This window comes from Dermacentor variabilis, chromosome 8, assembly GCF_050947875.1.
Source record: "Dermacentor variabilis isolate Ectoservices chromosome 8, ASM5094787v1, whole genome shotgun sequence".
Taxonomy (NCBI): Eukaryota; Metazoa; Arthropoda; class Arachnida; order Ixodida; family Ixodidae; genus Dermacentor; species Dermacentor variabilis.
Genome location: NC_134575.1, coordinates 69,516,079 through 69,531,472, shown reverse-complemented (window position 1 = coordinate 69,531,472; position 15,394 = coordinate 69,516,079). Strand labels below are relative to the sequence as shown.

General features: G+C 47.4%; 1 protein-coding gene across 2 annotated transcripts in view; it reads left to right on the top strand.

The window, feature by feature from the left end:
- LOC142590316 (japanin-like-RA1) overlaps nucleotides 1–8,009 on the top strand; it is an 88,902-nt gene extending 80,893 nt beyond the window's left edge. For both annotated transcript variants that reach the window (XM_075702345.1, XM_075702346.1), the window contains exon 7: nucleotides 7,831–8,009. In XM_075702345.1, the coding sequence (XP_075558460.1) occupies nucleotides 7,831–7,973 (143 nt within the window). In that variant the 3' untranslated portion in view covers nucleotides 7,974–8,009. The remainder of the gene's footprint in view (nucleotides 1–7,830) is intronic.
- The last annotated feature ends 7,385 nt before the right edge of the window (nucleotides 8,010–15,394 follow it).

The window sequence follows — 15,394 nt, the reverse complement described above, 5'->3', positions numbered from 1 at the left end:
CTGCTGAATTGCCCGCTGCATGCTTTCTAAGTCTTTGTTATTGGACTTGGTCTCCATAGAGTCAGCGTCCCCCTCTGGGGGCGCGGCCCTACGTTTGCCCGAGCGCGCCTGTGGTTGCCCTGAGGGGGGCACCTGTTGCTTCTCGACTTGCGAGGGGTACGACTTACGGAAAGACTCAAAGTTGGCCGTCATCTGCTGCATTTCTGCTTTGAGCCGAGCGTTCTCTTGCATGAGTTGAGCGACTCTGGGATCAACTTTATGCTCCGGCAATGCTACCTGCGTTACCTTTGAAGCCGGCGTCTTCTGCTTCGACTTGACACGAGCGGCCCAGGTTGGCGGTTCCTGGATCCGAACCCGGGGGTTAGAGCGCCCTCAGGAACGAGAGCACCCTCTGGAGAGGCTGCGTTGTCGACCAGAGGGCGTGACGGAGCGCTCCCTCCTGGGGGCTCCCGCCGCGCTGGAGCCACGTGGCCCGTGTTCCTTGGCCAGCTGTTGCTGCTGGTGCTTGTTCTTGGTGCGCTTACGGCGCCGTCGGCGTCTGCGTACGACGTATGGGACTTGAAAGCGCTGCTTACACGTTTTGTCCGCCGTAAGCTGCGGGCCTCCGCAAAGGGCGCACTTCGGCGAACACTGGTGGTCATCGGGTGGTGAGCTAAGTCCGCAGCCCCGGCAATCCTCATTGGTGGGGTTGGGGCAGACGTCCGCGCGATGTCCCAAGCCGCCACACGCGTAGCACACCTCGGTTTGGCGTTTGTAGAGCGTGAAGCGCAGAAGGCTGACGCCGCACATGACATAGTTAGGCACTTTCATGCCGTCGAAGAGGACGACCACTGTGGTGGTGTTCTTAATTCGTTTGACTTCCAGAGCCTTCGGGTTACGATGGTTGACGATCATGCTCTGGAGTTGGGCCTCGCTGATGTCTGCGTCGACCCCACGTATGACACATTTGCAGGTGTTGTCTGGGGCCGCTATGTATGCGGCCACTTTGTATAGTCCTTCGCTTATGCGGAGTTGCTGGATTCCTGCATAAGCGGCGGCGTTCTTCTTCTCTAGGGTGGAGACGACGAGAACGTTTTGAGTGAAATTAGGGCAGATTACGTCGCCCTCAGTTTCTGCGGGGGCTAGTGCAGCCGCCATGGCCAAGGCTTGAGCCAGCTTGATTTTGCTTATCTTCTTGACGTCCAGCCCGCCCCTTGGGTGGACAATAATTCGTATGTGCTCCCTAGGTAGTCTGGGGAGCATCGACGAGGCTGCGAGACGTTGCAACACGCCTTGCTGGGCAGCCGTGCGGCAGCCACCCTTCGAGCCCACGTGGGTTTTCTTGCTCGTTGAAACTGGTGTTTCTTGCCGGGCTTTCTTGTTCTTGCCCAACGCTGTCGTCCAGCCTGGGCTGTTGGTTTCTTCGGAGGAGATTTGCTCTCCTACCACCATTTCTACTTCGGGCATAATGCCCCTCTTCGTCGGGTTAGGCCTAAGCCTACCCGCGCCTAGGGTCGCCGCGGCGTGGTCTACACAAAAAGTTCCACAGTTTCCGCGCAAGGGTCACTCACCGAAGGAAGTCCTCAGAAGAAACCGTGTCGAATGGCGTGCATTTCCACTGTAGGTGACACAAAAAGCAGACCGAAAATATTTACGAAAGCGGGAGCCGATCTTTCCACGTCCGCACTAGTCGGCGCCTTCTTCTTCTTTTCCTGCGAAGGAGCGCGGGAGAGGACATTGACGAATGGTTCAAGCTCTGTGAATACGCCAGTGTTACCAGGTGGGACCCAACAATCATGCTCGCCAATGTAATCTTATAGCGTGGCGGCGCCCCAAGAGCGCGGCACCTAACGCATGACAACGAGAAAGCCCAGGAAACTGTTCGGCGACACCATTGGGCGCAAGGCTGCCACGAGAAATCTCTTGCGTCTCGTGTTCAGACATCTACAGAGCCGTACGTTTCATACATCCTCGACTTCTAGGCTTCATGCTGCAAAGCTGAAGATACTATGTCTGAAGCAGATAAAGTGACGCATGTGCTAAAAGGCATCGCCGACGATGTTTTTAATTTGCTTGTTTTCGGCCACGTCTCAACTATCGACGCCATCATCAAAGAATGCCGTTGCCTTGAACAAGCTAAGGGCCGCCGCATCAAGCATCATATTACGCGGCTACCCAACAATACTACAACGTCGACATGTGAGGGTCAACCGCTTCAGACCACCCCCTGTGACGATGTAACCCGTGTTGTTCACCGCGAGCTTGAGGCGGCCTGTTCACCAACTTTCTCCGCGACACCTCCCGATCCACCAGCAACCACGATTGCGATACTTCCGGCCGTCGTCAGAGAAGAAATTGAGAACATGGGTCTCAACTGCGTGTGTTCATCGTCTGCACCCACGGTTCCCCAGTTCTCTAGCAGCCCTCCTCATCCCTTTTTTGCCACATCTCGCCGCAACCTGACCGAATGGCGTACCCCTGATGACAGGCCGATCTGCGTCCACTGCTGTCGCATCGGGCACGTCGCTCGTCACTGCCGTAACCCATGGCCACCACCTCCTCGGGCACACACCGCCGCTTATTGCCGCCCCTTTGGTCCTTCTGTCCCCTATGCCACCCGCCATGGACCCACTGCCACTGATGCTCCTGCCCCGAACCTTCGCTACAGCACTCGCCCTCACCTCGACGCCATCACTCTCGCTCGCCCCAACCATGTCGCTTCTCTCCGCCGCCAATCGCCTCCCGGATCCAGCCAGAAAACTAGGCACTGCAGCTTCTGGAGGTGAAGCTTCGTTGCCCACCCTGTCCTCAAATCCTCTGCCCACGTTACCTACGAATTAAAACGTCTTGATGTTGACGTGGATGGCTATCCTGTCACGACATTCATCGATACAGGAGCACATCTTTCTATTAGGAGTGCTGCCTTCCGACGATTACTGAATAAGCTCCTCACCCCAGCGTCGGCACGCGTCGTCCGTGTTACGGATGGCGGTACTGTGCCTATCATCGGCATGTGTACGGCACGTGTTAGCATCGCCGGCCGCTACAGTCCTGTCCTCTTCACCGTCATGGCTCATTGCCCCCACGACCTCATTCTCGGCCTCGATTTTCTCTCCGCGCATTCTGCCCTTATTGACTGCTCTGCCAGCACCCTTCGCCTTTAGTTGCCGATTCTCGCAGAACATTCTGACGCACCCCAGTGCCACCTACGCCCATAGGTGGCACTGGGGTGCGTCAAAGTCAATAGCCTATATTGAACTGTTGTCTTCCCCACCAGTCCCTGATGGTGAGAACCTCGTCACTCCTCTGCCCGACGTTCCACTACAGTGTAACGCTATCGTGCCTCACAGTATACTTACTATTACTGCGAACCGGACTCGCATACATATCTATAACTTTGGATTGGCAAAGCAAATCCTGCCGCGAGGTGTTTCCTTTGCCAACGTTGATTGTCTCGGCGACCATCACGTGACAACTTTATCGACCGATGCTTCTTGAGAGCTTAGCAGGCCCATCGTGCCAGCCTCAGCCGCCGATCCCAAGATACAGACAACGGTTGCGACGGACCTGTCTTTTGTGCAGGCTGAAGACGTTTACAAAGTATTATCGTCCTACCGAGATATTTTCGACTTCGACGATCGCCCTTTAGGCCAGACTCTCGCGGTCAAGCACCGGATTCTTATGGCGTTGCTACTCCTATTCACCGACGACCGTATCGAGTTACTGCGTCGGAACGACGACTCATTGAAAGTGAAGTGAACAAAATGCTAGATAAAGACATCATTGAGCCTTCTTCGAGTCCCTGGGCGTCACCTGTAGTGTCGGTTAAGAAGAAGCATGGCACGTGGCGCTTCTGTGTAGACTACCGTCATCTGAACAACATTAATAAGACGGACGTCTACCCGCTCCCACGTATGGACGACGCCCTTGACTGTCTCCACGGTTCCAGCTATTTCTCTTCAATTGATCTTCGTTTTGGATACTGGCAGATTGCTGTTGACCATATGGACAGAGAAAAAACCGCGTTCATCAGACCTGATGGCCTATACCAATTTAAAGTAATGCCGTTTGGATTATCCAACGTTACTGCCACCTTTGAGCGTTTGATGGACTCCTTGCTCCGGGGTTTTAAATGGTCCACATGTATTTGCCAACTCGACGACATCATCGTCTTCTCGCCCACGTTCGACACTCACCTTTAACGTCTAACAGCTATAGCTGATGCATTTCGCAAGGTGAACCTGCCAGTTACGTCCAAATGTCGTTTCAGCCGACGCCAAATTACTGTTCTGGGCCACCTCGTTGAAGCTTCCGGAGCACAGCCTGATCCCGGCAAAAATCGCGCTGTTCGAGACTTTCCGGTTCCGAAGACAGTCGCAGACATACGAAGTTTTGTAGGGGTATGCTCGTACTTTCATCGTTTTCTTCAAGATTTTGCGGCAATTGCTACACCTTTCATTAATCTTTTCAAGAGAGGCGTACAATTCTCTTTGGGTACTGCAGAACTCGCCGCCTTCTCTCGTTTCGTCACTCTTCTCTCCTCACCACACATTCTCACCCACTTCGACCCTGATGCCCCTACAGAATTGCGTACAGATGCCAGCGGTCATGGCGTAGGTGCCGTCTCAGCCTAGCGTCAGCGTGGGCAGGATCGCGTTATTGCTTATGGGAGTCGCCTTCTCGCTCCATCGGAGCACAACTATTTCATTACGGAACGAGAGTGCCTTGCTGTCGTCTGGGCGGTTGCGAAGTTCTGTCCTTGCCTTTACGGTCGCCCTTTGTTCGTAGTCAATGACCATCATGCTCTCTGCTGGCTCTCATAGCTAAAAGATCATGCAAGCCGGCTTGCTCGATGGGCTTTGAGGCTGCAGGAATTTTCATATTTCGTGGTCTACAAGTCTGGCCGCCTGCACCAAGACGCTGAAAGCTTGTCACGTTACCCTGTTGACGACACTGACTCCTCCAATATTACCAGTGCTACTTACATATTCTCTGTATAGCAGCTGCTTCATTGCGCCGACGAGCAACGTCGTGACGCCTACATCAGAGCACTCATCGACCGTTTTGAACACTCTCTGGCCGATGCCACTATATGCCTCTTCGTTCTCGGCGATGGTACTCTGTACCGTCATAACCTTCATCCAGACGGCTCTGAGTTCCTACTTGTAATACCTAAACACCTCCGCTCAGCCGTTCTAGATAAGCTTCACGACGCACCAACGGCAGGACACCTTGGCCTATCTCGAACCTATGACCATGTACGTCGCCGTTTTTTCTGGCCGAGCCTTGCCCGTTCCGCACGACGTTACGTCGCCGCTTGTGAACTTTGCCAACGACGCAAGAAACCTTCGCAGCTCCCCGCTGGTTACCTGCAGCCACTCGACATCCCTGCCGAGCCCTTCCATAATGTCGGCTTAGAGCTTCTCGGCCCATTTCCTGAATCTACATCAGGAAACAAGTGGGCTGCAGCCACAGCGGATTACGCGACCCGTTACGCCGTAACCCGCGCTCTTCCGACCAGCTGCGCAACTGATGTTGCGGACTTCCTCCTGCATGATATCATTTTGATTCATGGTGCTCCGCGTCAATTGCTTACAGACCGTGGCCGTACGTTCTTAGCCAAAGTCAGTGACGACGTCATACATGCCTGCTCAATACAGCATAAATTTACCATCTCCTACAACCCTCAAACGAACGGCCTCACTGAGCGTTTGAACCGCACCGAACCGACGTCATACATGCCTGCTCAATACAGCATAAATTTACCATCTCCTACAACCCTCAAACGAACGGCCTCACTGAGCGTTTGAAGCGCACCCTTACAGACATGCTATCCAAATACGTTTCAGACGACCACCGTGACTGGGACCAGGCTCTACCTTACATTACCTTTGTGTACAGCACTTCCCGTCTCGAAACTGCTCGCTTTTCGCCTTTTTTTCTCTTGTATGGCCGTGAACCGACGCTACCACTGGACGCTGTGCTTCTGTTCACCAAAGCTTCAACTAGCGATTATGCCCGTGATGCTATCGCCCATGCTGACCATGCTCGCCAACTGGCGCGCGCTCGTCTACAAGTCTCTCAAGGCAAACAAAAGCAACGCTACGACCTCCGTCACCGTGATGTCCATTTTGTGTCGGGCACCCTCGTGTTGCTTTGGTCACCATCGCGTAAAGTTGGCCTTTATTAAAAACTGCTTTCGTGCAACACAGGCCCGGATCGCGTGCTCTACCAAGTGACCGATGTCACATATGAAATCGTTCTAGCCAGGCCCACTACCTCCTCCGCTGTGACAACCAGTTACATTGTCCACGTCGCCCGACTCAAATCATACAACTCTCCACACGCATCGGATATTTAACAGCACCGTGACGGTGCTTTATGCCGCTGGGGAGGGGGGTAGTATTACGATATCATCGAGCGATGCTTAAGAGACGAGCCGCCGTGGGAACGACGACGAAGTGGGTCTGTGCCCTTGGCGCGAGCGAGTGTTGGCCTGGTGGTCTGGCCACTCTAGTAAAAATAGCCACTAAATAGTCTCTTTCATCTTTGTCTTTCAATACGTAACAATACTATTCAACTATAACAGGCTAGCCAACCCTGCCACAATGAAGCCTAACCAACCGTTATCACCCTTAGCATTGTGGCCTAAGGACTTGAAGCTCTCTCTCTTTTACAAGATATATCATCATGCTGTACTACGAAACGAGCTTCTTTCCGCACCACATTACATATCATCTCGGCTTAATAAACAACACAAAGTTGGCCTGCCATCTTGTAGATCCTCCTCCTTCTTACACTCATTTCTCCCGCAGACAGTTCATGAGTGGCATCAACTTCTTGTACCTTTTCCCTCCATAAGTGCTGATAACCGTCTTAAAGAAATCTTACGCGACATTTCATTTTGACTATTCTTCTTTTCCCTGTTTCTGTAGCTATATCTTGAATATTCTTCTCATATTGAATTGTGCACTCTTCTTATTAACGTCCCTTATGCAATTTGGTTTTTGTAATCTGTGTACGTTGAGATATGCGGTTTGAATAATTAGAAATAATATTTATCTATTTTGGCTATCCGCTAATATTGTATAATTATACTAGTATATTTTTGTTGTTTGCTGATGATGTGCATACTTATGTAAAACTTATTCCCCAATTCCCTCTGTAATGCCATTGGCCTTGAGGGCATAATAAATAAATAAATGAATGAATGAATGAATGAATAAATATCGGGGCATGGCGTTTATCTGTGGGAAAGCTAGAGGTGAAATGCTTAGGAAGAAAGTAATGTGACATGCACTTGCTAAAGCGGTATTAACGCGACACAAGTTGGAAAAAAGAAATGTGATGCCCATTTTCCCCTCAACATGTTTCGATCAAAAGGCCAAGTATTTTGCATGCCGTGAATGTTTTAGTCTTCCGCTAAGTGCCGTGAATGAAAAGTGCGTGTGAACATTGCAGTTTTCTATCAAAGCAAGTGTAAATTTTAGGTTCCTGCCGCATATTTCCCTCGTGCATTTCATTACCAGTTTCATTTCCTTGAATGGCGTACTCGTAAATACCCTAACCAGTACAATTACCCGAGAATGCCTAATCCCCTACATGGCATGTAACTACCTCAGTACTACCCTTACTCTGCCTGCAAATTGCATTGGCGTGTCCATGAAGCATTGCTGACTTCATTGAGCTAGGTGTAATTGTCTCCTATATATCTTTTTTTGCCACTTTGATTGGTCGTAAGGAGCACACGTATTGTAAAACGTGTCCCGAATGAAAGATAGTGTCAAGCATTTCGGGTAACATTTGTGAGATTTTCCCCTTACTTCATTATTTATTGATCCTGTTCTGCAGAATTAGAAACATGCTCCCTCTGGGTGACAAGAAGACACATAAGAAATATCTCACTTATGGCAAATGAGACATTCAGCAAGCTCTGCGTGAATCCAGTGTACGTTACCCGTGCGCATTCCTGTCATTGGTCTAATGGACTTTGACAAGAAAAATAAAATATTCATCGTTCAAAACAACAATTGCACTCTCATCGTGTCATTTCTTTCTCGCGGAATCGGCTCTGCGAAAACATTTCACACTTTTTGCAGATCTTTCATACGTCAACTGAAACGCTCTCCCAGTTGCCCGAAATTCTTCCTCCTCTCCAATGCGTTGTGCTATGGTGCACTTCCTTTCGAGATTATTTTTACACGAGCTAACATCGCAAAAGTAAAGAGGCCACGATGCCGACAGTATCTAGCTGCGTAAATGCACGTGAAGCTTGCTGTTTTCTGGTGCTTCGTACTAATGGAATCAAAATAGTGTATAAGAAAATGTTGTTTTACAAGAAAACAATATAGCACTAACATGGGGAAAGTTTTGTAGTGTTTTAGTGCAGTTTGTTAGCTAATGCCCTAAGCTAGTTGGACTCCACTTCAAGAATAACATCAACGTTGCCGCATGCATCTACTGGTTGCAGAAGTGGCATTGGCCTGGCAAACACATCGGTGGCCAAAATCAAAACATGCCTTTCTTTTTTGCACTCTGGGATCATACTTAGCGAGCGCGAACTTGCTGCTCAACGATCGAGTGTGCTGGCGTGGAGCACAGTAGCGACATGCAACAGTTTCTGTTATCAGAACATGAGTGGAACCGAAAAGAGTTTGGTTACGATTACGGGGAAAGCCTAAAGTTCTATGCGGAAAACCTAAAGCTCTGTAAGAAAAGGCGTCTACTTGTCTATATATTTTATGATTACAGATATCTAAACATTGTGTTCTTTTTGCAAAAGTTTTTCAAATTCTTATTGTAACGAAGCGGCATAAATGAATGTCTCAGACATAATTCTTAAATCCAAAACCCGGAAGACCATGAAAATGTCAGTCCTTTAAACCAAAAAGAGTACCTGCTCGCGATAGCTTGGACGGTAAATTGTGCCTCTGCAGTATTATGCTCAAAGACATAAGAATGAATAGGTGTCATTTACAGGTGCAATGCTCTCATATGAAGTACCTTTTATATTGCCAACGTTGGCCGTAACAAGTGCCTCGATGGTGTGACCTTTAACGCAAGGAATCTGCGTTAACCCTCACACACACAGTGCAAACTGTGAACCCTCACAGTGCAAACACTGTGAGGGTTCCAATCTGCGTGCGGCTAGGGCTGAAGGTGCGTTCCCGATCTAACCCCACACAGTGGCCCCGCGGTACTCCCCTACCGTAGCGCGGGAATGGCGGCTGCATCATGTTCATACCGATAAGGTAACCAGTGGCGTCAACTGTAACATGATTCCTACAAGCAATAGGGAACGCTGGCAGAGGGAAATACTCTCTGTAAGAAGTAATAATAGGCCCGCGATAATAGGCACGTTGCCCGGGATAATCAGGCAAACGAGGTCCCTCACGGGTTGCGGCAGGTACTCGAGTCCGGCAGGTAACGGGTCCGGCGTCAGAGACAGGGGGTCTTCTTCGGTTGCGCTGTTTCATACCGTTTTACGTTTGCGTGGGGAATGTCCTCTTCGCCTATCTGACACCTTCCCGCAAGTCGAGGAGGAAGGCTGCGCACGTCATGAGAGCGACGGAGAACCGGGAGAGTGCGTAGTGCACCGCTCCCGTGTCTACGCTGGCTCTCGACTCGACGGCGACGACGCGGGGAAAGATGGGGGCTTGTGCTCCCCACAACACCAAAAGTGCCCAGGGATCATCGACGGTGACTTCATATATAAGCGGATTGCGCAATGTTTCTAGAAACCTATTCGCCTTTAGGAAGGGATGACGCGCTTGGGGGCGTGTGCGTGTTGCAGAGGGGATATTTGGGCGGCTCTTGTTGTTTCGTTTTGTAATTCTGTACAGAACCGACGTGTTAACGAAGAAATCTGTAGCAGTAGTATATAGGTGGCTACAGGCTTCACAATATGCGTGTTATCTCAAGCGGAGCGAGCTGCAGTGTGTAAGGAGGAAGACCTGTTACTTCTCACTGCCTGAACGCTCTGCAAAAGCTATCATTCCAGTCCTTTTATTGGCTTTTGGAGGGAACAGGTGACGGCGAAGAGTAAGCTGTTCTACCAAAGATTTTCACCACAGCTTGTAAACGTTGTAATGGCAAAAAGCATTCGCGCGACAGCACATTCAACTCAGACTGTAAGAGTCATCATTCAGCCGACAAGGCGTGTCTCGATATACCACACCCATTGCATCGGCGCCTTCTTACAAGCGGCAAACGTCTGACCAACAACCGCTATTTACCAACCACCACGATATTGGTTAAATTTGCAATGAACTTGAAAACGTGAAACTTGCAGTGAAATAGCATACCATATTTCTTAAGATACTGTATTAGATGCGGCCGCTGTGTGACCACACGGACACAGAAACTAGTCACAAGTACGGCTACATCTGTAGGCGTTGAAATGCGCATTGCTGTCGAAAATTTGGCCGTTCAGTTAGCCTTCTGGATGTTTGATGGAAGCTTAGCACACTCGGAGAGCATAGACCAGAAGGAATGAAAATAGCGACGGGAAAACTCGACACAGCGCTATCACCGACCAGAGCTCCTAAACGTTCGCGCACCACAGCTCTCGTATTGCAGCATGAAGGCCTCTGAGGGTCGGTTCGCCTTCGATGACGAAAACACCCGCTACAGTGGGAAACTATGGAAATAAAAAAGCAAACGTATTCATTGGGAAGTGGAAGAACGAGAGAAAAAATAGTACCGGCTACCGGCACATTGTGCTACAGGTGGCTATACGTTTGTGAAGAGTCGATGTACGTTTGCTAATATATATCCAGCCATGCTGGGCAATTACATCATTTCCTTGAAACAGAAGCGTGTGCAATGCCTAGAAAATAAATTGAAAACAAGAAACCTTAAATGTTAAGCTTTTCTGGCGAGCGGTATCGATCAGCGCCACACGGGTTTTTCAGCACGACAGCCACACGCTTTAAATCGATGCGCCACGAACATTGTTTTACAGCGAAGCTGTATACTTGTACCATACAATGGCGTTGTCGTGTCCAAGCGCAAAAATGAGGGATGATCCCGGAGGTCGTTGAATGGGTGCAATACCTATCCGACCCGCGGCCGAGCTGAAGCAGTCGTCGAGCACTCTGCCCCTAATAATGATAATCAAAGGTGTTTATTAAGGTGCTGGGACAGAACCTCAAGAGTTTTGGTGCTGGCGCAGTCGGCAAAACAATGCACAGGATGAATATTGCAAGTGCGTACACACATACAAACGCGTGCACACACTAAAACGAATAATAATTTCGCGAATACTGATTTTAAGAGAGCTTAAAATGTGTACACGAAGAGAATACAAAGTAAAAGTGGAGTTGCAGAAAGAAAGCATTACAGAAAGACGGGACACGTACATAACACATGTGAGAGTTTTCGTTGAGTAATTTAAATGCTACTGCAACTGCTTTCAGGAAAATATTACAATTGCGTATGAAGATATCCAGGCACTCTGCATGGGCGGTCCATGTCGCCTGCACTATACAGAGTATGTCCTGAAAGTAATGTCAGTAAGGGCACTAAACATCAGTAATTGAATAATTTATCTGTACAAGTGTTCAAAAATCTTCAAAATGATCTCCTACTGCGTCGACACAACGACTCCAGCGAGACATCCAGCTCTCAAAAGCGTTGCGGTAATCCTTCATCGGAATGGCCTTTATTGCGCTGGTGCAAGCTGCTTTGAACCCGTCCACTGTCCCAACATGCTTGTCTTTCAGGGGTGTTTTGAGGCCTGGAAACAGAAATAAGTCGGGGGGCGCCAAATCAGGGATTTGCGGGGGCTGCAGGATCATTCGCACCCATGATTTAACCAGGTAGTCGGTGACGATGAAGGCACTCTCGGCCGGCGCATTATCGTGGTGCAACTTCCAGTTGTCTGCGATGTCCGGCCAGATGCGCTGAACCCTGTGTTTGAGCCCTTTGAGGACTTCAATATAAAATTTGTAGTTGACAGTGGTTCAAAGTTCTACAAACTCATGACGAACCAGTCCGTGGTTGTCAAAAAAGAACGATGAGCATGATTTTGATATTTGATTTGCTCATCCTGGCTTTCTTCTTGCGAGCAGACAAGTGCGTGTGCCACTCCAATGACTGCATTGTGGTCTCCGGGTCATATTCAAATGCTCAAGTCTCGTCGCCTGTAATGACGCTGACCAAAAATTTTCGATCACGTTTGCACATGTTTGCACCTTTGGTCGTCAGTGAGGACATTTCGAACTATTTTTGCGCACACGTTCCGCATGCAAATATTGTTTGCAACAATTTCGTGAACTTGAGTTTTCGGAATGTTTAAGATATCGGCCATTAAACAAACACTTATTCGTCGGTCTGAGTTCAACGGTTCCCTCACTCGCGTCACATTGTCAGCCGTGGTGGTCATGGATAGCCGTCCCGCGCGGCCCTCGTCTTGAGCATAGTATCAGTTTCCGCAGCGGTCTTGCCAAGTTTCACGCAAAACTTGATCACAAATCTTTGTTCTAACGAGCGCTGCATTTTCACTTGCACAAGAATAAAAAAGCAACTGTCACGGAGAAACCCGCCCTACACTCTCCGATGCTCGGAGCACACTGAGCGATGTATCGCTGCTTAGCTGGGTTCTCTCACTACCAGTTTCGACCGGTTACACCGCGCTCCTACGTAGAGTCGCGTCACAATAAATTGACTGACATTACTTTCAGGACAGATACTGTAGGTAGATCGTCACAAGAATGCGAAGGCTGCAAGGTTCGCTGTTTCCTTGTGCCTTTATGAGGAGTGTAAAAGCGCACATTAGAAAGCAAGCGCGAGGGGCACATTGTTCCATGTATTAATTTCCGAAAAAGATGGACATCCTATTTATGGCGTCTGCAGGTGAAGGTAGGTAACCTGAGTGCATGTGTTAGCTCTATGTAGATGGAAGGCGTATGACAGAATGGATGTTTAATTAAAACGTGCACTTTTTGCACATTTTCGAGAAGATCACAATTTGACCTACAATTTGACCTACATGCAGGCGCGCTCAAGAACAGGAAGGCCTACGCTCCTATATAAAGTTACAAATTGCCCAGGTTGTTTGAAGTCTCTCGTCACCCGACATAGTAAGCCGAGCACTCGAAGTGCATGCCGCCTCGACTTGCAAGCTTACAAGCTTACATGCTTATAATTACATGCTTATACAAGTTTACAAGCTTACATGCATATAAGCTTATAAGTTTACAAGCTTACAAGCTTACAAGTTTCGTTTTTACGCAGTTAAATCAAGCTTGTTTTTAGCGCGCCATCACGCGAAATCTAGAATGTCCTTCTTAAGACCGGCGCAATCATTGACATTTTTTACCGCTTTGAAACGTTTCGCGTAATCAGCATATAACAAAATTGAAGACTTTTGAATGACGCTCAAAACGTCATTCACAAATATTTACATCGCTTAACAAAGGGAAAGTTGCCACAGGACACATTCAGAGCTTTTGCCTTATTAAGCTAGTACATTGCCGCAGGAGTTGAGAATATTGTTAAGTTGGCGCAGAGGAGTAGAAGATATAAGAACAAGAAGCGAGTTGCACTTGGCAGGTAAGTAAAAAAAATTGGCGGAAATTTCACCGCTTTGCCAGGAAATGCCACGCGTATTAAAATCGTCAATTATGAGTATTGTACGGTTAGAATATAATGAATATAAAATTCTTATTTTATTATTGAAAATATAAATAAAATAAATCAGAATAGATTGTTTCAAGATGATGGATACATTGGAATTGTTTGTGACCAGAACATGGACTCACGGGTGGGAGGCGTTGCCGTACATATATTCGCAAAGGAGAAAATGTGCGTGCCACCATACACCCTTGACTCGCTAGACGTAGATGCCGTGGACATGGGGGAGGGGGGTTGCGTTTACCCTACAAATGAACGAGGTTTTGTTATCAACAGACAAGAGGTTGTACAAGGGAATATTATACAGTAGGAGGTCCCGAGGTCGCCGACTAATGGGACCTCCTGTACTGCCGTATACGTAAATATATAAACAATAGTTGGAACAAATCTTGTACAGAATAAAAAAATAGCAAACATAGTGTTGGTTTATGCTTACAAGAACCAATACGATTCAGCTACAGACATGCTAGTAAAAAGTACAATAATAATTATTACATTCGACTATCTGCAGAAGTAGAAGTAAATAGTACGCCATTATTGTGGATAGATAATGAGGCATAACCAACCAAACTTTTATTTATGTACCGCAAGTACTAACAAAAAGTGCATTTGGAAGGGTGAAAACGAAAAAAAAGTTATAAGTAAGTAGTTGCAGATGATAAAATATGGTCTTTTACTTCTCGTTTAAATTGCAATTATTTTCATGACATAATGATAGGAGGTAATGTATTGCAGAAGGAAGAGGACAAAAAATGGATACTCTGCGTACCATAATTTGTGCCTACCTTGGGAAGACTGCAATTATTGCTTAGTGCAAATCGCGTAAGATTAGTACTCGATACAGATTATTAAGATAGCAGACTGTTTTGGTGAGCGTTATCTAGTTCTCGTTATAAAACATACCAAGAATAAAATTAATAGGTTCGTCAACTTAAAGAATGCTGCAGTTATGTAATAACTGGTTTGGAATGAAATGGATAGGACTAAATGCAATTATTCTAAGAGGCTGGTTTTCTCATATTTGTAATAATTGTGAGTGGGTAGAAAACGTATTGCACCAGCATGCAATGCAATAATTTAAATGTGAATGAGCCCTAAAAGATAGTAATGTTTTTTGGTGAAATACATCGCGAGCTTTTAAATGTGCCCTTATTCCATAGGTTGTTTTCTGCCTAATGTTGGCAATGTGTTAATGGAAATTATGGTTAGAATCGAGTTCTACACCGAGACATCTAGAGGAAGCACTAAGCGCGGTAAGATAATTACCAAAGTAGATGGGAGGAATTAATGCCAATGAGCATTAGTGTGATGTGAATAAAACGAATTTAGTTTTAGACGAGCTTATATTGAGCTGGGTAATATTTCATCAATATAACACGTTGTTTCACTCGGTATTAAGCTTCGAAACTAGGTTCCTTAGGAAATTGTCAGAGTTAAAGATAGTTAAGTCATCTGCATCAAGAAATAAAAGAGAGCTGTCAATTAGGGAGGTTGTTAACATATAATAAATAGCAGAGTGGGCAAAAGAAGCATCCTTGTAGTACGCGAATGTTTGTTATCATTCATTTACAAGGAACACCGTATGTCCTTACGCTTTGTGTTCTATTCTAGGTAATTTTGTTCTAAAGTAAAGAAGGATGTTTTATTCCGATAGATTCAAGCTTAAAGGACAAAATGCGCTGGCTAGTTTTATCAAAGGCTTTAGCTCGATCCACGAAAACTGATCCAGCATACACGCCTTTATCGATTGCATATTTATTTGTTCACTTAGGGCGATGAC